The 23,411-nt window shown below is 43.5% G+C and overlaps 1 protein-coding gene across 2 annotated transcripts in view; it reads right to left on the reverse strand.

Annotated features, from left to right (window-relative positions):
• The window catches only part of RGL1 (ral guanine nucleotide dissociation stimulator like 1), a 194,825-nt gene that overhangs the window by 80,304 nt on the left and 91,110 nt on the right, over nt 1-23,411 (reverse strand). For both annotated transcript variants that reach the window (XM_061634056.1, XM_061634057.1), the window contains exon 8: nt 13,250-13,458. In XM_061634056.1, the coding sequence (XP_061490040.1) occupies nt 13,250-13,458 (209 nt within the window). The remainder of the gene's footprint in view (nt 1-13,249; nt 13,459-23,411) is intronic.

Here is a 23,411-nt window from a genome sequence, read left to right on the forward strand (position 1 = left end):
TTGCAGCTTTTAGGTCATGCTTAATAGCCACCTTGTATCAAATTGAACAGTTTCCAATCAGATTTAAATACTAAGCACTTAAACTGGTCAGAGTGTCATTCCCTCTATTTCTGAAGCTCAGGCTGGAAGTGTTGTTGCTTATGTGGCCATGGTATCACCATCCATACCACACATAATAAGGAGTATCAGTGGGCAAGAGGGAACCCCAAGTGTTGCAGAATATTAAAAAGTGAGAGAGAAAACAGAAAGGGGATGACTCCCAAAACAGCCCAAATGAGTACTGAGCATGCTCTGTTATGGAATGCTCAGTGGCTGTGTGAGTGAGTGAGTGAAAGAGAGAGAGAGAGAGAGAGAGAGAGAGAGAGAGAGAGATGTCTCAGCTAACAGAAAATTATAGAACAGTAGAGTTGGAAGGAACCTTTAAGGTCATCGAGTCCACACCCCTGCTCAATGCAGGAATCCAAGTTAAAGCACACCTGACAGGTGGCTGTCCAGCTGCCTCTTGAATGCTTCCATTGTTGGAGAGCCCACCACTTCCCTAGGTAATTGGTTCCAATGTCATACTGCTCTAATGACTGACAGTCCTTTTTTGAGTGTTGAAAGGTGTTTCAAATAAAATTCTAACTTTTATAATAGTCCAGATTTTTTTAATGTCCATATGATTGATGGGCAGGCTGGAAAGAAAAATGACTCACTAAGGCTACATCCACACCAGACATTTATTCCACTTTAAACAGTCATGATCTCAGAATCCTGGGAAGTGTAATTTGTGAAGGGTCCTGAGAGTTGTTAGGAGACCCCAATTCCCCCCACAGAACTCCAGTCACAGAATTGTCTGAGAAGAGGGGCTGACTGTTAAACCACTCTGGACATTGGAGCTCTGTCGGGAGAATAGGAGTCTCCTAATAACACTCAGCACCCGTCACAAACTACACTTGCCAGGATTCTTTGGGGGAAGTCATGACTGTTTAAAGTGGCATAAATGTCTGGCGTGGGTGTGGCCAGAAGGTCATCCAGCGAGTTCATGGCTGTGGTAAGAATGTCCCAGCTGCACCCAGCATGGAACTACACTTTCAGCAGCAAATACCAGAAAACCAACTAAATGTGTGCTGTCAATGTGCAAAGCATTTGCTGGGGTGCATTTGGGTAGGTGAAGCAGGAGATAGATGGAAGGGGCTGTTTTCCATGCCTGCCACTTTACCAGTGCAATGCCCCATATTTTTCCTTATTGACCTCCATCAGCTAGGGGAAAGTGGCCAGGGAAGGGGTTGCAGATAAAAAGTTTCAGCAGCAAATTACCCCGTCTCATCACTTCTCCCTAACAAAATGCCCCCCACATCAGTAGCAGACACCAGCAGGGAAGTTCTTGTTTGAGTTGTAATTCAGCTCTCATTCTGTTAATTCCCAAACTACACCAGTTGTCATTTTGACCTACATGCATAGGGAGAAAGACAGTGTAAAGGGTGTGCACAAGGGGGAGGGGATGACAAAGGATTTAGGACTTAAAGATTTAATATTCCATGAGCAGAAAAAAATACCCTATGCAAATGTCTATATTATTGCAGAAAAGTTCAGTTCTACATATGTTTGCCATCTTTTCCTCAAGCACAACTGTTTTTGAGATAACAGTCTTATTCTCTCTTGCTCTTCACCAAAAAGCCATGTTAGTTGTCCAGTATGTGAAATGACTGCAAGTAGGTGCAGCCCAAGACATTTTGCTACTTGAAGCAGAAGAGCAAATGGTGCCCTGCCCCCAAGTCAAGGTCATAGTACCATAGCTTGAAAAGTTACGTTGGCATTTGAGGCAGAAAATCTCACAAGTACCTCTTCCTGACAGTAAATATACAACAACCAAAAATTAAAATAGCTAATAATTTGTTGCATGGTGCCCTAAATTAGTTGCTTGGGGTAGTCATCTCTTGCTGCCTAGTGAGAGTCGCTCTATGAGAGGCACATAACTGAAGCAAAACACACAAACAGAAGTATGAGACTGCACCTACCTCCTAGTCTCTTGCCAGTTCCCAATTTTCACTCTCTCTGGAGGGGTGCAAGGACAAACGGAGGGGATGCAAAGAGGATGCAAGGACAAGCGGAGGGGATGCAAAGAGAGTGCAGGGACAAGCGGAGGGGATGCAAAGAGGGTGCAAGGACAAGCGGAGGGGATGCAGAGAGGGTGCAAGGACAAGCGGAGGGGATGCAGAGAGGGTGCAAGGACAAGCAGAGGGGATGCAAAGAGGGTGCAAGGACAAGCGGAGGGGATGCAAAGAGGGTGCAAGGACAAGCGGAGGGGATGCAAAGAGAGTGCAAGGACAAGCAGAGGGGATGCAAAGATTGTGCAAGGACAAGCAGAGGGGATGCAAAGAGGGTGCAAGGACAAGCAGAGGGGATGCAAAGAGGGTGCAAGGACAAGCGGAAGGGATGCAAAGAGGGTGCAAGGACAAGCAGAGGGGATGCAAAGAGAGTGCAAGGACAAGCGGAGGGGATGCAGAGAGGGTGCAAGAACAAGCGGAGGGGACGCAAAGAGGGTGCAAGGACAAGCGGAGGGGATGCAAAGAGAGTGCAAGGACAAGCGGAGGGGACGCAAAGAGGGTGCAAGGACAAGCGGAGGGGATGCAAAGAGGGTGCAAGGACAAGCGGAGGAGATGCAAAGAGGGTGCAAGGACAAGTGGAGGAGATGCAAAGAGGGTGCAAGGACAAGCGGAGGGGATGCAAAGAGGGTGCAAGGACAAGCGGAGGGGATGCAAAGAGGGTGCAAGGACAAGCGGAGGGGATGCAAAGAGGGTGCAAGGACAAGCGGAGGGGGTGCAAGGACAAGCAGAGGAGATGCGAGGACAAGCAGGGGGTGCCAGGAAGAGCAGAGGGGGCGGGCGAGCAGGCTGAGGGAGGCAGGACGAGCTGGGGGAGGCAGGGAGAGTAGGCTGGAAAGGGTAACACATACACTCACCTCCACAGCTCTTCACTTCCATTCTGCTGCTTCTGCCTTCTACTCCTCCTTGCCCTCCAGCGCTGTCTGACTCTCCACTTCCTCCCTCGTGCCTTCATAGAGCACGAGGGAAGAGCTAAACAGCGCAGAAGCCCAGTTTGAGGCACATATCTTTCCTCCACCATTCCACCAATCACAGCAGCAGATGATTTCCCCTGCTTTCCCCCCCAGTAACGTCCAAATATAACGCAAAAAAGTTACATTTGCAGCTCAAAAGTAATGAAATTACCTCTCGTTCTGTTACATACAAAATGTAACAAAGTTACCCACTCGTTATGCAAAATAGTAACAAATTACAAGTAACTCGTTATTTCTAACGAGTTACTTCCAAGCTCTGGGGGTTCGCTATGGGGGACTGGGGCTGGCCTCGCCCTTTCCCCCCCAGCCAGGAACAGAAGTAGACCAGCAATCAGGGCCATTGCCTGGCTGGGGATAACTTGCCACACCAACAGTCTCTTTTATTAGGGGACAGGTTTGGCAGTCCTCTCCAGGAACATCGGTGGAGGGGGGACTCCGTCCTCCCTGTCCACCACTCTTCCTGCAGATGCAGCTGACCCTCTAGGTGCTGTCCAAGAGGGTGCTATATTGTTTGGGGAGACTTCAGCCCCCTTAGGTTTTCACCTACTTCCCGCTACCAAGGAAAAAAACTGGAAAGGGAAATATGTGGACCCCTTTTATATAGGGAGCCAGTCAGGAAGGATAAAGACAAGGGGGAGGATAAGGACTCGGACAAACCCAAGCGGCAGCACATAGAGTGCACCTGGGCCAACTGTCTGCCTGCGTATTTGACTTATATGGCAGTAGTGATGCAGAAGCAGCCACAAAGGGGCTCAATCCTGATTAAATATTTGGACATCATCTATCGCAACTACTCTGAGTTCGAAGGGGGAGCATGGCTCGCCTATGATGAGGTGTTTTGTATGAGGGCAGCTTCCGATGCTGCCCTCCCCTGGGATACGAAGGATGCTGACCGGTGGCTGCAGTTTATGTCACACTCCAGGCCTGTGGCTGGGGATAGGACAGACAGCGGCCACCTCGTGGCTAGACAGTCAGCAGCAACTCCTTCTTGTGAGCCTGCAGGGCAGGGGGTTCAATCCTGCCTGTTCTGCTGGGAGTTTACCTCCCATGGCTTCTGCTGTCGGTCCGTTGCAGATTCAGACACAAATGTGCAATGTGTGGGGCCCCCATGCTTATTCTAGTTGCCCCAGGGGCCAGCTTTACAGGAATGGTAACTGGGACACCGCTAGCCCAAAGAACAGGGACCTGCTGGGGCAGCTCAGGGAAAAGGGCCCCAGCCCAGTTAAGCTCCTGGAGCTCCAATGATTATTCAATTATTACTCCTTAGTTCAGGATGCACAGTTTTTGTTAGAAGTCTCCATGGTTGGTTTCCAGATCCCCCACTTCAGGAAGGGACCGCCATTTAGAGACAGAGCTACAGGTGCACTGCAATGCCTTCGGCTCTTTTGGTTTTGTAGTTATTTTCAACAAATTCTGGTGCCATAGCAGCTTGCCGCAGGGCTGGGCTCAGGCTGGGTTAACCCGAGACCTGACCTTCCTGGAATTTTTCCCATTGTCGTGGCAGTGCACCTCTAGCTAGACAGGTTGTGTGATTCCACAGTCCACTTTTGGTGTGACAACCTGGCTGAAGTACATGTCATCAACACCCTGTGTTCAAGAAACCCCAGTGTCATGTGCCTCGTGTGTGCTGCAGTGTCTCCTCTATAATATTCTGTTTCTGGCATGCCATGTTCCGGGTACTGATAACAGTATTGCTGATGCTCTATCACGGAACTAGATGGAGAGGTTTCACCAGCTGGTGCCATTTGCAAGGGCCCAGACGGACATGGTGCCCCCAGCATTATGGGAGATTGGAGGCTCAAGTCAGAAAGGGCCATAAGCCTGTCTGTTGCACCCAGCACTATGTCCAGCTATCAGAGAACAGGTAGGGAGCTATCAGTCTTCAGGAAAGCCAGGGGCTACGCCTACGATTGGCCCATCCCCGTGGAGCATCTTATTGAGTTCTGTGTAGAGGGCAGAAGCAGGGGCCTTTTGGTCAAGATCGAGGTAAACTCTCCAGCCTCGCCTTTCTAGCCAAGGTGCAGAGCTTCCAGGATTATTTGGGCAACTTCTGAGTTTGCTGAAAGTTGGAGGGCTGGACTTGCGAACACCCAGGCCCCCCAGATGCTCGCCTACCCTTTTCCCCAGAACCATTGCTTGGGCTACAGGGACAGTGGAAGGACTTACATTCTTCCCCCTTTGAGGCACTGCTATATCACAAGGCTGCCCTCACCCTGTTTTTGGGGCCTTCTGGATCGGGGAGGTGGTAGCAGGGTCTAAAACGGACCATTCCCTGCAGGCTCTATTGGTTTCTGACCTCACCTGGAAGGAGGAATGGACACATCTGCAACTGCGTTGGTCCAAGACCAACATTGTAAGGGATGCTTGATTGTAGTATCCCCCAATGGGAAGAACTCTGCCCAGTAACAGCCCTATGGTGCTTCATGACAGTTTGGGGGCTGCAGACCAGGTACCGATTTACACAAAGGGATGGCCAGCCCCTCACCAAATACCAGTTCTGGGCAGCAGCCAAGGCCATGCTTCGCAACATGGGTGTGGACACCAACAAACTTGGGATGCACTTCTCCCAGATAAGTGAGGCTTCTACAGCCGCCTACCTGGGTTTCTCGCAAGAGAGTCTGCTTGCAGTTGGCAGATGGCATTCTGACACCTACAAAGCTTATATTAGACCACTTACTGGGATCTGGAAAGCCAACTGTTGAATTGTTATTGTGCTTGTGCTAAGCTGATGTTTTTGACAGGCTGCTGGAAGGGAGCAGAGCGGGTGCACATCCTCCTCTGCGGCCACAGTATGGTATTCTGGGCAGGCTGCAGGTTGGTGAAGTCTCATTTTGGTATGCAGCTGGGGCTTAGTCAATGGGCCTCAGTGCAGTGGCTCAGCCACCGAGGGATGCGCTGGGATGGGCTCCTCCCCATGTTGTTCCAGCGGGCTTCAGATCAGGCTGTGCCCCAGTTTCTTGTCGTTCACCTCGGGGGAATGACCTGCATTTGTTGAAGGGCAAGGCCCTTATCTGGCAGGCTTGTTGTGACTTCCAGACCATTGGGCGGCACTGGCCGGGAGTACACTTAGTGTGGTCTGACATCCTAACAAGCAGGAAATGGAATTGCATTGGGGACCGCAGAGGGATAAATAGGACCCGCAAAAAAGTTAATAGGCAAATACAGAAGGCTGTGTGGGACTCTGGTGGTTTTGTTATTCATCATCCAGAGATAAGACATGATAAGCTGGAGCTATTCTTGCCAGACGGTGTTCACCTGACCAATGCAGGTAATGACATCCTGCTAGCAGACCTGCAGAAGGGCTTGCATGAGATTCTTCTCAGCTGTGGGGTAAAGGGAGACAAAGCTGAGGCTTGTCCCCTTTTGTGGCAAGGAAGTGCGGGAAAAGGTTAAAAGGGGAAGGACAACTAGGTGACACCTTTAGGCACCTTTGGGGATGACAGGTGGCTCTGGAGGCCTGCAGCTCAGGGCTATACGACCCGGGGGCAGAATATGGACTGCTTTTGGGGTCAACGTGCCTCATCCACTCAGAGTTTCAGGGCACCGAGGGGCGGTGACATGATTTGGCCCCCCTACACACCTTCAGGGTGTGGCTGGGGCAGGGGTTTGGCAGATTGGCAGGCCCTTGAGCCAACAAAAGTTGGTCGCCCTATAGCTGCAGCAGGCTTTGCCTGGGTCATCAGGATGCTCCCGCACTTAAGTTCCCCTCTGCAGGTTCATTATTTTAATTGAATTTGGTTTAATAAAAGTGGCCCATTATTTTAACCCAGCAGCTGTTGTCCGTGTCTTATTTCGGCCCTAGGCTGCAAAGCTCAGTCCTTATGCAGAGGTAAGCATTAGATTCAGACAAGTTCTGAATCCCAAGTCGAAGGGAGGTGCCTTAGAGCAATTTTTGGCTTGTCAGAGGTGAAGCAGGATCTATATGAGGCGGTACAGGTAAAAGCAGAGACACCACTTCGTGGTGTCTCAGTGATCCAGATGACACAAAATGCTGCAGACAAGTATCTAATAAAAGCAAAGCTAAATATCTTTAAGCTTCCCATATATGGAATAATGCTTGTGCAAGGTGATGAGGGAAGGGAGAACAAACAGCAGAGTGCAGAGAGAGCAAAGGGAGAGCTCAGTTGTGACTGACAAGTCAAGCTTGTTATCAGAGGGAATGATTTTATGTGGAAAGCAAATCCCTTTCAGTTCTTCCCATCCCTCAAACGAATATTAAAAAATGCCTAGCACAGAAGCCCTGGATCTATTCGTTTGCAATTTGGCAGGTTCATACCCATGGGCACCTCTCTTAAGTCTACCATTTTCAGACCAATTCCCCACAAAACACGTGGGGAGATTGTGATTCCTTTTTTACTCACACCGTAACTGTAATTATGTCCTTGCAGAAAAATTACTGCAGCCATCCAATTCTGACCCCAAATAAAAAAGTTAGACTACTTAAAAGCATTATAAAGGTGACCAGCAGAAAAATCCCAAGGCCAGTTGACTGTAATTTAGCCGGCTTTACCCACTTTTGAGAGGCAACTATGCCTGCAAATTTTATCCAATTCTGTCAAAAGGAAAGTAAGTTATAGCCATTAAAACACACACACAACCCAATAATGATTGGAGGCAGGATGAAGCAGACTCATTTGGACCCTGAGGCAAATCAGGCACTCTATAAAGTGCCTTTTACTGAGGTGGGGTATTTCCCAAAGTGCCGAATTGGGGTCAGATACAAAACCTGTAGTCAGTAGTCACCCCTATTATGATGTAAACTATATATAAATAAAAGGGGTGTCCTACTTTTTCTTTTAAACCCTTCGGGCATCTAGCCCCAGGACTATTGAAGACATTTTATAGAGCAGGTTTAAATTATGATTAGAAAGAATGTAAATTAAAGGGTTCTGTACTTCATATGTTTTGGGAGTATTTGTTCAATGTGATAATATAACTTGCAGTGCAGGCCTATACATGTCTACTCAGAAGTAAGTCTCACTGGGTTCACTGAGTCCTCCCAGGTAGGGATGGAGGAGATATTCAAGTCCATACATATTTAAAAGCAAATCTACCTAATTTGCACTTTCTGAAACAATATATGAACTGAAACACAGCCATCTTTAAAAATTCGCACTTCTTTGGGGATGGCATGGATATCTATGGTATGACAAAGTAAAAGTAAATGTAGACTTTAATAATCATTTTATAAGACGTCCTCTGTTGAAAATATGGAATAGATATAAACCAAGGTTTTATTCGAAAATACCATTATGTGTCTCAAGTCAAGAAGCGTTTTACAGAAGAGAAATGGCTGGAAAAGAGAAATGGTTAACTTATCAAGAACTATTAGAAAATGTACATGGAGAATATATAATGAAAGAGAGAGAACAACTGACAAAGGAAGGATATAGTTTTCAATGGTTTGCCTATTTACAATTGTTAGAAAGATATAAAATGGACAAGAAAATGTATGGGTTTGAAATAAGTAAATCTGATTTTGAAATAGGATTGTGCACAAATGATGAAAATATAATTGCGAAAATGTATAAACTCTTACTGAAAATGGATATGGATGAAGAACAAGTAAAAGAGTGTATGGTAAAGTGGGCAAAAAAATTTGGTTATAACATACAAATGGATCAATGGGAAAATATGTGGAAAAAAGGCTTGAGATTTACACTATGCTATAACCTTAAAGAAAATTTCTATAAAATGATGTACCGTTGGTCCATGACTCCAGAAAAGTTGTCAAAAATGTATAGTAATGTTTCTAATGTTTGTTGGAAATGTAAACAACAAGAAGGATCATTTTATCATATGTGGTGGCTGTGTAAAAAGGCAAAATCATTTTGGGCACAGATAGGTAGGAAGATGCAAAAAATTCTAAAGATAAATATTCAGTCAAAACCAGAATTTTTTTTATTGGGTTTTATGGATAAACAAATAGAAAAGAAATATGGAAGAATAATATTATATATGATTACGGCAGCAAGATTATTATATGCACAAAAGTGGAAAATGGAATCAACACCAACAATGGAAGAATGGCTATTGAAATTAATGGACTTAGTAGAAATGGATAAATTGACATGTCTACTTAGAGAAAAATCGACAGATACATTTCTTAAGGAATGGAAGCCTCTCTTAGACTTTTTGTTGAAAGATCAAAATAAAATGATGATATTGGGATTTGACGATTAACTAAGATAGCCTATGGAGAAAAGTGATCCTGTATGTATACATTAAGGGACAGGTTTGATATATATTATATACTTATAGCTGATCTGCGACAAATCGGAAGTCAACTATTTTATTTTTATTTTTTTTGTTGTATTGTTATGTTTTTTGACTTTGTTTTGTTTGTCTTTTGAAAAATTTGAATAAAAATGATTAAAAAAAAAAATTCGCACTTCTTTTAATTTTCCAGTGCAGGTCTCCAGCGAAGTAATGTATACCAAAGTGCATATACGAGGGTAAAGTGTGCATAAATATCTATATCTATATCTAATCTCAATCTCTATCTATCTATCTATCTATCTTGGAGAAAAGGATATACAAAATTAGGGGAAACTGGTATGCCAAAACGTGTGTATTAGGAGAAATTGCATACAACAATGTATGTATTAGGAGAAATTTGAAGTAAAATGCTGGTGAATTATCATGAGGCCTTTAGAAAAAAGCACACTGATGTGAAAATGTAGAGAACTGAATTTAAGATTGGGAAAATGAGAAACTGAGAGAAGCCAAAATTGACAGATTTGCCCATCCCTATTCCCAGGTAAGTGTGTACAGGATTCTCTACAGATTTGATTATACCATCAAGAAGGAATTATTTAAAGGGACACAGATTTTAGTGTTACATCTGGAATCAGAAGCAGGGCATTTATTGCTCATTCCTGGAAGACCAGGAGACATGTAGAGAGGTGAACATTAGGGAACATTCTCATATCAACAACAGCCAACCAACAACCAAAAACCTCAACCTCTCACTATACAAGATTAAGGTTCTTTTAAAGAGCGCTTTTATATTGATTTTCTGGAATGAAAAAGTCAATTCTATTTAAAATGTTAATTGAATAATTGTGGTTTGGCCTATTTTGGTGTTTCCTCTTTTTTTCCTAAATCAAATTGATTATATTCTAAGGGTTTGCAGTTATGTACATACTGTTATATTATTAAAAATGGGGGGGGGATAAAAACAAAATCTCCCAGTAAAACAAAGGCAAGTTTACTACTTGGTAACTTCCTCAACTGGGAGTACAAACGAGTCTTTAGTTCTGCTGACAGAGGCCATACATCTACAACCCCATTTTAAACATACAACTTCATCGTATTTGTCACAAGAAGAAAATCCTAATAACACATGCTACCATCTTTGGTTTGGACCCAAAGCAATCAAACCCACAGCTGTTCGAAGGTTGCATCGGTTCCTGTCCAGTCACTGGAAAAGCACTTCTCTTTTCATCTTTCCACTGACAGTCCTTAAACCCTGATTGAAGGGAGTGAACATACTATATATAGCTCTGTGTTTCATGAAAGTGCTGGATTGACAGTCTGCAAACTGATGTTCTTTGTTAAACTACAAAGGAGGAACAACAATGAACAGCTGCAGTACAAGCACCCCTCTGCCACCCCCAGTTCTGTGCCTCAGCCAGCCAGCCATGACTAAAGCAGACCTCCCCACAGGAAGCTCAACCTTGCTCAGGAGGACAGCATACAAATCACTCCCCTTGCTTTGCAGCATAAGATACCCTTTAAAAGGAAACTGAAAGCCACAGCTTGCAATGAAAATTTATCCTTTTACAATATTTGTAAGGGATTGGTTCCTGGTGTTTGCTTTTAAAATTCTGTTCACTTTCATCTCTGGATTTACAGTACAAACTCCAGGAAAACACATGGATTGTGTGAAGCTAGCAAAGCAGGCTGTATGAAGAGACAAATTCAGTTTTCCTCTTTGGCCATGAGATTAAAGTATGCTTGCTTTGGAAAGGACAAACCAAATAGGATCATACAGCTTCCACTGTTTGGACACTGACCTTCATAAAAGCTCTGTTTCCTTTCAAAATTATATTGGTTTCACAACACTTGAAATGCTACAGCTGCACCTGAATCATCATGGGAATTATGGAGAGTTGATAAGCATGCTGTGTTAGAGATCCTTACACACACACATACACAATTGCCTTGGTATTTTGGAGAGGGCAAAGTGTGTGGCTATTCCCAGGAGCTCTATTTCCTTGCAGAACCATGACTTGCTTGTAAAAGACCAAGGGCAGATGTACCTTATTTATTTCATATATCAGTGGCACCATTACCATCAGACCAAGGGGTATAAGTACAGTGCCCCCAAATAACTGGCAGTGGGCAGCAAGCATCAGTGTGCTACAAAGTGCTGCTCCTAGTACCTGCAGCCTGTCATTGCTTTACTTTAACTGTAAAACGTGGCCTGCCTGAACTCAGTGAGAGTGGCAGTCGAGTTCAGCCACTCAGATGTCACCTCTGGGGTTGCTAAACCAATGAGGGTGCCAGATAAGCGAGGGGGCCTTCAATATCTTTGCAATAGGCTCAGAGGTGGCATCTGAGCACCTGAGTTCACTGCCACTCTCATTGTGCTCTGGGGAAGTTAAGTTTTAAAGTAAAGTGGTAGCAGGCTCAGCTTCAGTAAGCTCACTTGCGAACCTGAGTTAGCTGTCCTGCTGTCTAGGTCTGCAAGTGTGGTAGAGAAACTGAGGTTGAGATACAAAACACATTTGCTGCAGAGTCTCAGGTTCTGGCATTCAGTAACGACATCATTGCCATAGGTCAGGGCCCAGAAACCCAGCAAAAGCATTTTCTCCCACAGAGCCATGTCCTTCATCTGGACTTACCTGCTGTTTTTGAACCCTGACATAGAAGCAGAAGTACTAATAAGTTTTCTGGGCAGCATCAGATTGTAAGCCACCCTGAGAACCTTTTGTTATGACGCAGCTTATACAAGCAGTCAATAAATAAACATAACATTGACTTCTAAACCCGTGGCAAGAATCCATCTACCGTGGCAACCCATCTACAATAATCCCCTAAATCTCAATCCAAATCACTGGCTGGCAGTGGCAGGGCTTGATGGAGCAGAATATCCACTACCACATCCACAGCCCCAATACTCATGGCCTTTGGGGGGAGAGGGAGAGGAAAGAGTGCCTCTTTGCTGTGTCAGCTGTTAGGCTGGTGCAGCGAAGAGACTCGTATTGGCTCTGTTTCCACCGTGTAACGCCAGCAGTGCTGAGTCAGAATCCAGTCTTACCCTGCCCCTGAAGCCCCCATTTCGGGAGTTTCTACTGGCTACTGTTGGTGAGGATCCCACTGGCAGTAGCACCCGCCCACCATTTGGGCAAATGCTCCTCACCAGCAGAGGCAGGTAGGTCTGGACCAAGGGATACCTCCCTTCATCCAAACTCCTCCAGCACAGCAGATCCTCCTGCCATTTGGAAAACTATATTATTATTACTACCAGAAACAGACATTTGGGTTATGCTGACACACCGCCCTGCCTAGAATGACCTATCAGCCTCTTCAGCATGAAGTTGAATCAAATTGAAAAGGAGACATATGGCTGGATCCAAACTTAGGCTGCAATCCAGTACATGTCCACTCAGAAGTAAGTTTCATTGGGTTTAATGGGTTATTCTCAGGTAAGTGTGTATTGGATTGCAGCCTAAGTTAGTTGAACTTAGTTCCTATTGAAATCAATGGGACAAGTTAATCATGACTTAACTTTTCAATGGGAACTAAGCTCAACTAACATACAGTGGATCCAATCCATAAATATTAAAGACAGATGAGCAGGAGGGATATGGGGAAAGGAAATATTTGAGGACTGAATCATGCAGAAGGATACTGCACTAAAGCTCCACCCCAGAAGCAGAGTTATTTTTCCTTTTTCTTTTGCTAAGATGAGGGCTAGAAACCTGTATTTTCAGAATAAAAGCTGATGTAACTTGAAGGCATGAAGTAGCGCACCCAGCCCTGATTATCAAACTGGAATGTCAGGCTGCAGACCCTTCTTTTAAATTCATGTTAAAAGCCCATCACGTTAGCAGTAATTCAGAAAGCAAATTTTACCTCATAAAACAAATCTACAAATCTGTATGTCCCTGCATTTCTTTATGACAGTTTGCATGACATCAGTTACAACAATTTTCCTCTCATCTAGCCACCGAGTCTTACCTGTCAAGAAGAAGTTCCAGAACTTCTTTTGTAGATGCAAAGCCCCTGTATGTTGACAGAAATATGCTGATATAGGTGAAGTCATTGTCCCCAAAAGCTGTTAGAAGGTTCTCCACAAGCTTCTCCAGAGTGCCAGCTTTTATTGTCCTGATCTTACATGTCTCATATTGGCTGATGGTATGACCTGGGGGCAGTTGGTCCCCTTCAACCTATACAACAAACAAGAAAAACAAAAGGGGAAATTAATCACCCCTACCAAGAAGGGAGTGGTTGTACTGAAATACTTTTCACAGGAGATACCCAGGAATAGTCTGAAGGCACACAGCACAGCTTTACTGATTACACTAAATAGGTCTGGCACTTCAAGATGTCTAGGTGGGAGATCCCCTGGGAACCATACAGAAGCCACTCTGAGCTCACAAGAGCAAGTGTAGGGAATAAATAATGACAGCAGAGCTTTTGAGCATTATTAAATTCTCAAAGATCTACTGATCAAGTGCTGGCTCTGGGTTTTGTGGAGTCCTTAGACAAAATGCCCTCAGCAGGTCTCCCTCTCTGACTTCGGTCCACCTCCTCCTCACTGCTCTCACCACGGGCTGTTCCCTTGCTCTCCCTCTGGGCTCAGTCTGTGCCACTGTCCAGATGAACAGGGCAAGAGGAGCAGAGGCTGCTGTTCTACCTTCTTGTTGCTCTCACCTGCTTGGAGAGGGCATGTGAACAGGCAGCAATACATAAAAGGTGAAGCAGTAAGACAAGGGTGCTCTGGGAGTTGGCAGTAGGCCCCCGAATGGGATGAAGGCCTTGTGAGGTGCCTGACAATGCTGACCCTTGAAGCCAGTCCATATCTGAACATTCAGTATACTGTCATATGCTATGACATGTATGGCATGAATATTTCAATAAAATGGAAAAATAGCCTACATATTACCAAAAACACATAATAGATAGCAGCCCCATGTCTGGTGCCTCTTCTGAAACCTGTAGTAATGTAGTGTATGACATGACATCCTCATTCCATGTGTTTCCCCATGTTGCAGCAGCCAATGATGTAGAGCAGGGGTGGGGAGCCTGTGGCCCTCCAGGTGTTGCTGAACTACAACTTTCATCATCCCTGGCCATTGGCCGTGTGGACTGGGGCTGATGGGAGTTGGAGTCCTATAGCATTTGGAAGGCCACCAGTTCCCATTCTTGATATACAGCCCGGTGGGGAAATACATGACATTGTGATGTCGCATCACACAGTTTGTGTTCTGGCGGACCTAGACCTTGGCTGCTGTTCTTGGCAATGGCCACGTGTTTTTAGTAAACGTAATAATGTAGTAATTTATGGGCTTAGTCCTGCTGAAAGACTATACGTTATTTTATTTTCACAACAGGAGGATTGGAAGTAAGCTTCCTCCACATATGCTCCAAAAATGTAACCAAACTTTTAAAGGAAAAAACCAGAATTGGCTGCACCAATGAAGATGAAGCCAAAATCAACACAGGCAACAAAAGCTTGACATAATATCAGTCTAAAACAGAAAAGTCTTGAAAGCACCCAACTGTAATGCTAAGCAAGTATGAACCTGGGCAGTCTTGGATGGGAGACCACCCAGAAACCTGAGATACCAATGTAACAAACAAGGTATTATTATTCAGATATTTTGTTGTTCTGTGGAATGGTGTTCTCTTTTGTTCACACATCTCACAAGGAACGGATGCCATATTTTGCAATTCCTGTTTTATTTTTGTTTAGCCGTTTGCCATGACCAAGACACATTTTTTAACTTCTTGAAATTGAAATTGAAACGTCAAGCTTTTCTAACTGTTTTAGCCTGCTGAGATTCTCATCCAAAAGTTACTAAAGTTAATGAACTGAATATCAAGGATTTCAGTGACTTTGGCAACCAGCCTTTGTAGAACTGACTATTACAGAGAAAGTGGGCCCTTTAGCAAATCACAGGGACAGGAGCACCCATTTTGACAAATGCAGGCACTTGCACAGAGGCCCATAATCAATTTGTACATGTGCAAAGGAATGATGTTATTGTCCTGCAGGAATCTGAAACTATTAAGCAGCCTCTTGTGTAAGAATCTCCTCCCGGTAACTAGGCATGGAAGCCGTTAGAGATGCTATTTCCCCCCTATTTTACTTTACACTCCAGATGGCTAACGTAGGGATCTGAATACAAGCGGATTAGAAAAAAATAAGAATGAATTAGTAACTTTGTTTTTAGGATGGCTGGAGAAGCCAGTCCTCCAAACTCAAGCATCTAACAAAATGCACTCAGAATCTTGCAGAACAACAGAGCTATGGAATCTGAAAATCTCAATATCAAGCTTATCTGCAGAGGTTTTTTTCTAATTCTCATCTCGCTCCTTGATCTTGACAAGAAGCTAGTTCTTTTTTACCAGTTTTGCTAAAACTGCAAACAATTATTGCATATTGTGTGCATTATTATTATACATATAATATTATATGCTTATATACTACAAGTTTCCTAAAGTGATCAGCCCATAAACAGATACATAAAACAATGCATAACTGTATAACATACTTACATATTCACACTAGTAAACTTATGCTGCAAAAAATATAGTGTCACATGGGCTGAATTCTTTTATAAGTATTAATACATAATTTTGGTGTATAATTTTGCATATAATTAGTCAGGCTTTTAAAAAAAGAAGTCAACACATGAGCAAAAGCACTTGATGCAAGAGGCAGTGTGATGCAGGCAAAGCTCAACTGAGGCTGTGTACACACTAATCACCAGATCAACGTGTTTCCATTACCCACATCTGGAGGAGGAACAGGTTGATCTGCCGATCAGTTGCAAAATCTTTTTGAAGCTGAATTTTTAAAAACACACTCTAGCTGTTCCTACCACGTTTTACAGTAAAAAGGGGCAGGGTTTGACTAGTGTTGTGTGCCCCTCTTTTCAGAAGAGAGAGGTGGAGACGCACTGGAACCGGAAGAACAGAGAATGTGTTTCTACCTTGAGTCAGAACTGCCAAATTTAATCTGACATTAAAAACGGATTCCTCCTTCATACCTAGAACAAAGTTGGGGCAGGTATGATCTGGCCCAACCATGTGAGCCAAAGTCACCAAAGCATCAAAGGTTAGTGGTAGGAGGTGGCCTCTATCCTCCTCTATTAAGAGGCTCAGTGTATATATGTGTGCATGTGTGTGGGTAAGAGAGGGAGAAAAAAAGTAACTGTGCAAGTATAGCGAGAATGTGTTTGTGTGATTATGACAGAGAAGAAAGGCTGTTCATAGAGAAGCTGACCTGACAAAGATATCATGTGGGCAGACATTTATATCAACAGCTATGCATGTGGTAGGGCCTTCATGCAACTCAAGTTTTCCAGCATGGTAGTTTCCACAGAGATAATGAGCAAACCAGTACTCTGTGTGGGAGTGGGAAGCGGAGAACAGGGGAGTGGAGAGGAAGAGAAAAAGGATGGATAGGTACTAAGAAGTTTGGGTGGGGAATATATGTGGTTTTTTTCCACTTCTTAATGTATCAAGCTATGCTAGAGATGATTATTTCATATGCACTATTTGGAATAGGAGGCATGTGTCAATCTCTCTTATCAGTAATGGTTTACACAAAGGGAAACATTATCAGGCAACATTTTTTAGCGATGAGGTCTATAAAACACTAGTGGTCTCCCAAGAGGAGTTTCATCACTTACATTTACACTATGAAAACCATCGATGATTATGGTACAGAGAGGGTATGCCAACTGAGGATGGCTCAATGACTTCATTGTTTATTCTTCTTCAGATCCTCTTACAGGATCAAAATGGAATGGGAAGTGTTTAGGCCTTTCTCATCACTGAGAAATACAGCCACTCTCTGACGGATCTCTCTGTCAAGATGAGGCTATCACATCACCAGCTGGTACAAAGGACTGTGGTCCTTTCTATTTCCATCCCACTAGCTTGTACCCAGCCTCAGCAGTTCTTAAGTGTAACACTGTCACAACCCACAGTTCTTTCCCCTGGCTATCTTCTTTTGCAACTAAGATTCTTCAGCCCTTTGCAAAAAATATTTTACTTTCTGCATGTAACTGCTGTAGCAAAAAGGAGGAAGGAGGAGTGCAGTAGACTGTGGTTTCCTCTCTATAAAAAGTGAATCAGAAAGGGGCACTCTATCACTTTGCCAGGTGGACATTAGGCATCAGTTTGCATTTTTTAAAAGTATTTTAATACTAATTTCTCCTAATTTACACATTTTTGTATGCAATTTTCCTTATACATGTTTTTGCACAACAGTTTCCCCTAATATATGCATTTTAAGGCACACTTTAGTATTCGTATTTTGCATGCAATACTGGGCTGAAGAACTGCATTACAAAATTTGGAGAAGTGGGAATTTCAAACGATTGGCTGCATTTCAGTTCGTGTATTGTTTTGGAAAGTGTGAATTAAGTGGATTCACCTTTAAATGTGTACTGAATCAAAGTTCTCCTCCATCCCCACTTCCAAGTAAACATGCAAAGGATTGCATACACACATCACCAAAAAGTCCTTCCTTGTGGCAGTGAAATCCTGGGTACAGCAGAGATGGAAGTCATCAGTGTGTCAGGTGTGATACATAGAATCCCCTTTGAGGCACAGGGTGTGTGCTCAATGAACTCTACTCAGAGAGGTAGGGTAGTAGTCAATGCTAATCCTACTCAGAGTAGACCCATTGAAGTTAATATGTATGACTGACTTAGGTTTATTAATTTCAGTGGGTCCACTCTGAGTAAATAGAGCCGGTGTGGTGTAGTGGTTAAGGTGTTGGACTACAACCTGGGAGACCAGGGTTCGAATCCCCACACAGTCATGAAGCTCACTGGGCGACCTTGGGCCAGTCACTACCTCTCAGCCTCAGAGGAAGGCAAAGGTAAACTCCCTCTGAATACCACTTACCATGAAAACCCTATTCGTAGGGTCGCCATAAGTCAGGATTGACTTGAAGGCAGTCCATTCATTCACTCTGAGTAAGACTTAACTGAATACAACCCATATACTGTAGCCACTCTAACAGGCTTAGTCCCTACTGCTTTGTTATCCGTGTGTGTGCGTGTGTGTTATGTGCCTTCAAGTTGATTACGACTTGATTACGACTTTTGATTATTACCATTACAACTTCATTTTTCTCTCGTCGTACATGAGAAGGAGCCACTATCAACTGAACCCATCCCCCATGTCTCTGCATATATCCCTTCAGCTTCTTAGCTCCACTACATGTTGCATATACTGATGTTTTTAAGAAAGGCCTTTCCCCTTTAGACTTCCTCCTTAGACATATGATGCATGAATCCTCAGGGCACAACCTTGAGGTATATTGGCATTTAGCAAACAATTATGAATGGGGAACAATTTATAATTATTTTTTCAGCTGAGGAATCAGGGAGGAATTATTTCAACAAGGTGATCGGTTTAAATGACAGAAAGTCACATTTAGAGAATACAACCCCCCCACAACTTCCTAATTTGTTAAGAACAGTACAGAAATAGAACCAGTAACCCAGTTTGTCAGTCTTCCTTAGAAGTTTTCATGAAAAAGGTTTTAAATATAATGTTTGTATATTAAAGGCTTACCATGAACGAGTAGCATGCTAGTGCGTGCTGCTAAATCATTCCCACTTTGCTCTTTCCTTCCTGGAGCTGGGAGCAACAAACCTTGGCTTACTGTGGCATGTGAATCAGCACTCATGGTTTATTCTTCTCCAAACAAACCATGATGTTAAACCAAGGTTTGTTCTTGACTTTCTGACTGTGGTTTGTTTGAGAGCAATGAATCACAAGCATTGGTTCACACACTGTGGTAAGCCAAAGCTTGTATTATTGCTCCTGGCTCAATAAAGGGAGGAACAAAATGGGAGCGATTCAGCAGTGTCCACTAGCATGCTGCTCTATTCACAGCAAGCCGTGGTGTATGGCTTGTTATGCTGTGTAAATGCAGAGAGAGTATCCTTTGAAGCAGAAGCCTACAGAGAACAATTCTTGGTGCCTCACCCTCAAGTCTATCATCATTTTTCATTCACTGACTTCCTAAAAGAACAATTAGATCATGCTATTAACAATCGTATTTTGTTCTAAACTCTGCTACTAATGCAAAAACCACAGCTATATTAAGGAAACATATTGCACAACTTGGGATCTATGAAACTGAAAGCAGGCCCGCAGCCATGTAACATATTGCCTGCCAAGTGCCTGACATCCCTGTTTTTGGAGTCCTAAGCAGGCAGCAAAACCAAGAGGTTCATCAACATATATGTGGGCTGCTGCCTTATGTGGCTATTTAGTGGATCACACTTTGTGCAGGCTGGATAGTGACTTAGACCAACCTGGTAATTCTCTATTTCCAGTTCTTTAAGCATTAACTCCAATTTAGTTATCTCTCTGTACAATTGGCTTTAACAATCAATTGTTCAAAATGCACTTTACTCTACATCCTATTTAGGGTCCTCCATATTGTCAGTATTTTGCAGGAGGAATTCAAGTGCATATTGGGAAATTCAGGGTTGTTCAATTAAAGTGGATTAAAGCACTCTGTCACCCTTGCGGAACTAATCCAATGTTAAAAAGAAACTGAATTTTTGTAGCTAGGAAAGTGATGACGAAATCCGTTGAAAAGTTTGGAACGAATCACTAATTGGCAAAAAAAACACCTTGTGGTTTAAGAACATACCTATAGCTAACAGATATTTCTATCAAACTTTAAAAAGCAGGGAAATTGTACAGCTATAGTGAATGCACTATAATAATAATAATAAAATTTTATTTCTAAGCCGCCTATCTGGCCGAATTAACGGCCACTCTAGACGGCGTACATAATAGGATAAAATACAACATATAAAATACAACATATAAGCAAAACATCAACTGTAATCAATCTAAAACCACCCACAAACTGCAACAAGATAGGGGAGCAGAAGACCTGACCTCCTCTCTGAGATACTGGACTGCCCTACAAATTTGTAAAAATGCAAACACAATTTGGGTTGGTCTTTCACAGTCCAATCCACTTCCTGTATAGCTTAAAAAAATGGTAACATGTGCCTCCATGCAGTCATGCTTAGGATAGGTGAACCTGACCATGAGGGAGGAGGAGAAAGGGGAGGGAGGGAGGGAGGGAGGGAGGAGGAGAGTGGAGAAGGGAAGGAAGGAAGAAAGGAGGGGAGGGGAGAGGGAGGAGAGGGGAGAAGGAGGGGATTGGAATGTGTGGGGGTAAGGGGGAAGCAGGGGGAAGGAAGGGGGAGGGGAGGGGCAGGAGGGAGGGTTTAGGAGGGAGGAGGAGAGGTGGGTAGGTTTGATCATTTGCATGCTTATTAAGTTCAATGGGATTTACTCCTGTGCAATCATGCTTAGGATAGGTGAAACTGACCTGAGCGGGAGGCAGGGAGGGGGAGAGAAGGGGAGGAAGGGTAGGGATAGGGACCAAGGAGGAGAGGAGGGAGAGGAGGACAGGAGGAGATTGCGTCAGTGGGCACTGGGCAGAGGGAAAGCCCCTTTCCTTTCCAAAAGGAAAATATTGTTAACAGTATCATTAATTTTGGGGGCTTCCCCCACCTTTTCATTCTACAGCAGACACATGGAGTCTCCCACCCAAATTTAAACCAAAGCTGTCCCTGGCCACATCCATACAAGACATTTTTTCCACTTTAAACAGACATGGCTTCTCCCAAAGAATCCTGAGAAGTGTAGTTTGTGAAGGGTGCTGAGTCGTTAGGAGACACCCTATTCCTCTCACAGAGCTACAATCACCAGAAGAGGGGCTAACTGTTAAACCACACTGGAGCTCTGTCAGGGAAATAGCAGTCTCCTAATAACTCTCAGCACCCTTCACAAACTACACTTCCCAGGATTCTTTGGGGGAAGCCATTACTGTTTAAAGTGGAAAAAATATCTGGGGTGGGTATGAGATTAGCCAAGCCAAACAGCTGTTAGTCTGGCTTTTAGAACACTGACAGTAGGTTCTTACTGAGCATGCCTGACACTATAATAGATTTCGATGTTAAATTTCTTAGATTAATTAAAAATCAGCCAGGCATTTTTTAAACTTTTAAACAGCAAAAGATGAAAGTCAAGAGTATGCGGCAAGGTCGGTAATAGGATTACAGGTACCCCATGAACATATTTGATTTTTAATTAATTTCAACAAATTATGAGCCCAGTGACAGACAAAAGTCCAACAGGGATCTGGATTTTTTCCCTGGTTTGAACTCTAGATTCTCTCTGAGTGTTTTGTACATTGCTTCGGCATGAAAACCTAGACAATTGTTAAGCAAGTATTTCTGAGTTCAGGACTATAAGTTTGATAAAATTTTATTTTGAAATGAGCTTATGGGAAGCAGCAGAATGGCATGGGTTTTTCTTTCAATTTAACATGGCAGAATGGGAAAAATCCATCCTGGCAATAGTATACAGCCACTCTCGTGGCTGTATAAGGAATGATTAAAGGCAAGCAAATCAGGATGAATGCTCAATAAAGACCAGATATAATCTATCCTTCACATAAGCATTGTGCAAGAAAATTAGGACAGTCAATAAATAGATCAACTGGAGGAGCCCTAAATTAATTAGTTCTGTTTTAAACCTCCCTCTTCCCAACAACTCATGGCAACTAACTACAATTAGAAATAAAACAACACAAACACATACCACCTAACTAAATTAAGATTATCCCACACCTGTCTAAACTTGGCTGTTCAACGCCAGGTCAAACAAGAATGTTCTACGGATCTTCCAGAAACTATCCAGGCTTGGACTTTGATGAATCTCTAGGGAAAGGAGTTCCAAAACTGTGGGGAGGCCAACAAGAATGCCTCTGCACATGTGTGCAAAACAACAACAACAACACAAACACATTTATCAGCAGCCAACGCCAGCATGCTAGAAATCATTTTAAGGAACTTCTGGGGTATAATTTTTTGTTTGAATTATTTCAGTAATTCTTCCTTCAGGTCTTTAAAGAGACTTGGCAGGCAACCATTCAATAACACTGACTTATGGAATAAGACACTGCGGGCTGAGTTAGCACGCTAACAGGAAATAGCTCAATCTGGATTCAATCAGAGACAGTCTCTTTTCTGACATGATCAAGATCCATGAAAAGAAAGAAGAGGTTTTGGGTTTTGCTTTCTGGCCAGCTGTCCGCATACTACAAAACTATACTGCTTTTCAAAGGGGTCTTCTGTAGCTGATGGGCAATTTTCCATAAGGAGCACATAGGGCTTATGGCCATATGATACCTACAGAGGTCAGGAGAGGTCATATAGGGAGACTTGGAGAGATGTTTTCAAAATATTATCCTCTTACATACACTTTCACGCTTTACCACTATTTTTTAAAAAGTACCACAGGATGTGCCCTTCACCTATGTGATTTTCTGCATTACCCATTCAATGTTAAAACAGATTTTGCTAATGCTGCAAGTAGCCATTTAAAATATCCCAGGGGAAATCTTTCAGGGAAATTTTAGTATAAACGTTTTGGCAGTAAAGGAATAACTGCAGCTTTCCTTAAAGGAATGTTTCCTTAAAGTACTTTTCTTAAAGTAACATAGACTCACAGAGATGAAGGGTACTCAAAGGTCATCTGGTCCTCCTGTATTACAAACGCAGGAAATTTGTTTATATAGCATTTCTGATAGGTCTCTGCTTATACGTTCTAACAAAAGAGAGGCCACCACTTTCTGAGAGTCTGTTCCACTGCTGAACAGCTTATACCATCAGTATGTTCTTCTTAATGTTTAGTTGAAACCCCCTTTCTTGTAATTTGATCCTGTTGGTTTGGGTCTTACTTTCTGAATCAACAACCACCAACATTTGCTCTACCCTCCATGTGACAACCCTGTAGTCAGACATCCTCTAGATGGGCTAGGTCTCCATCTGGCATCAGAGACCTTTACTCTTGAGGAGTTCGGGCCTGTAGTTGGGCACTCCTCCAGATGTGCTGGGTTCCAATTTGGTGTCGGAGGCAGCGCCTCTCCCTTGAGCTCAGGAGTTGTTTAGCCTTGATGTCAGAGGCCAAACATGACCCAGGTGCAGACAGCCTGTTTTGGACTTTGTCATAGGACCCTGGCCCTTCATCTTTAGATGGAGCCTGAGTCCAAGACTGGAGCTTCCTGGTCTTCGATGAGGACTCCCCTGGCTGGGACCTGACAATGATGCAA

Source organism: Rhineura floridana, chromosome 6 (genome assembly GCF_030035675.1).
Source record: "Rhineura floridana isolate rRhiFlo1 chromosome 6, rRhiFlo1.hap2, whole genome shotgun sequence".
Classification (NCBI taxonomy): domain Eukaryota; kingdom Metazoa; phylum Chordata; class Lepidosauria; order Squamata; family Rhineuridae; genus Rhineura; species Rhineura floridana.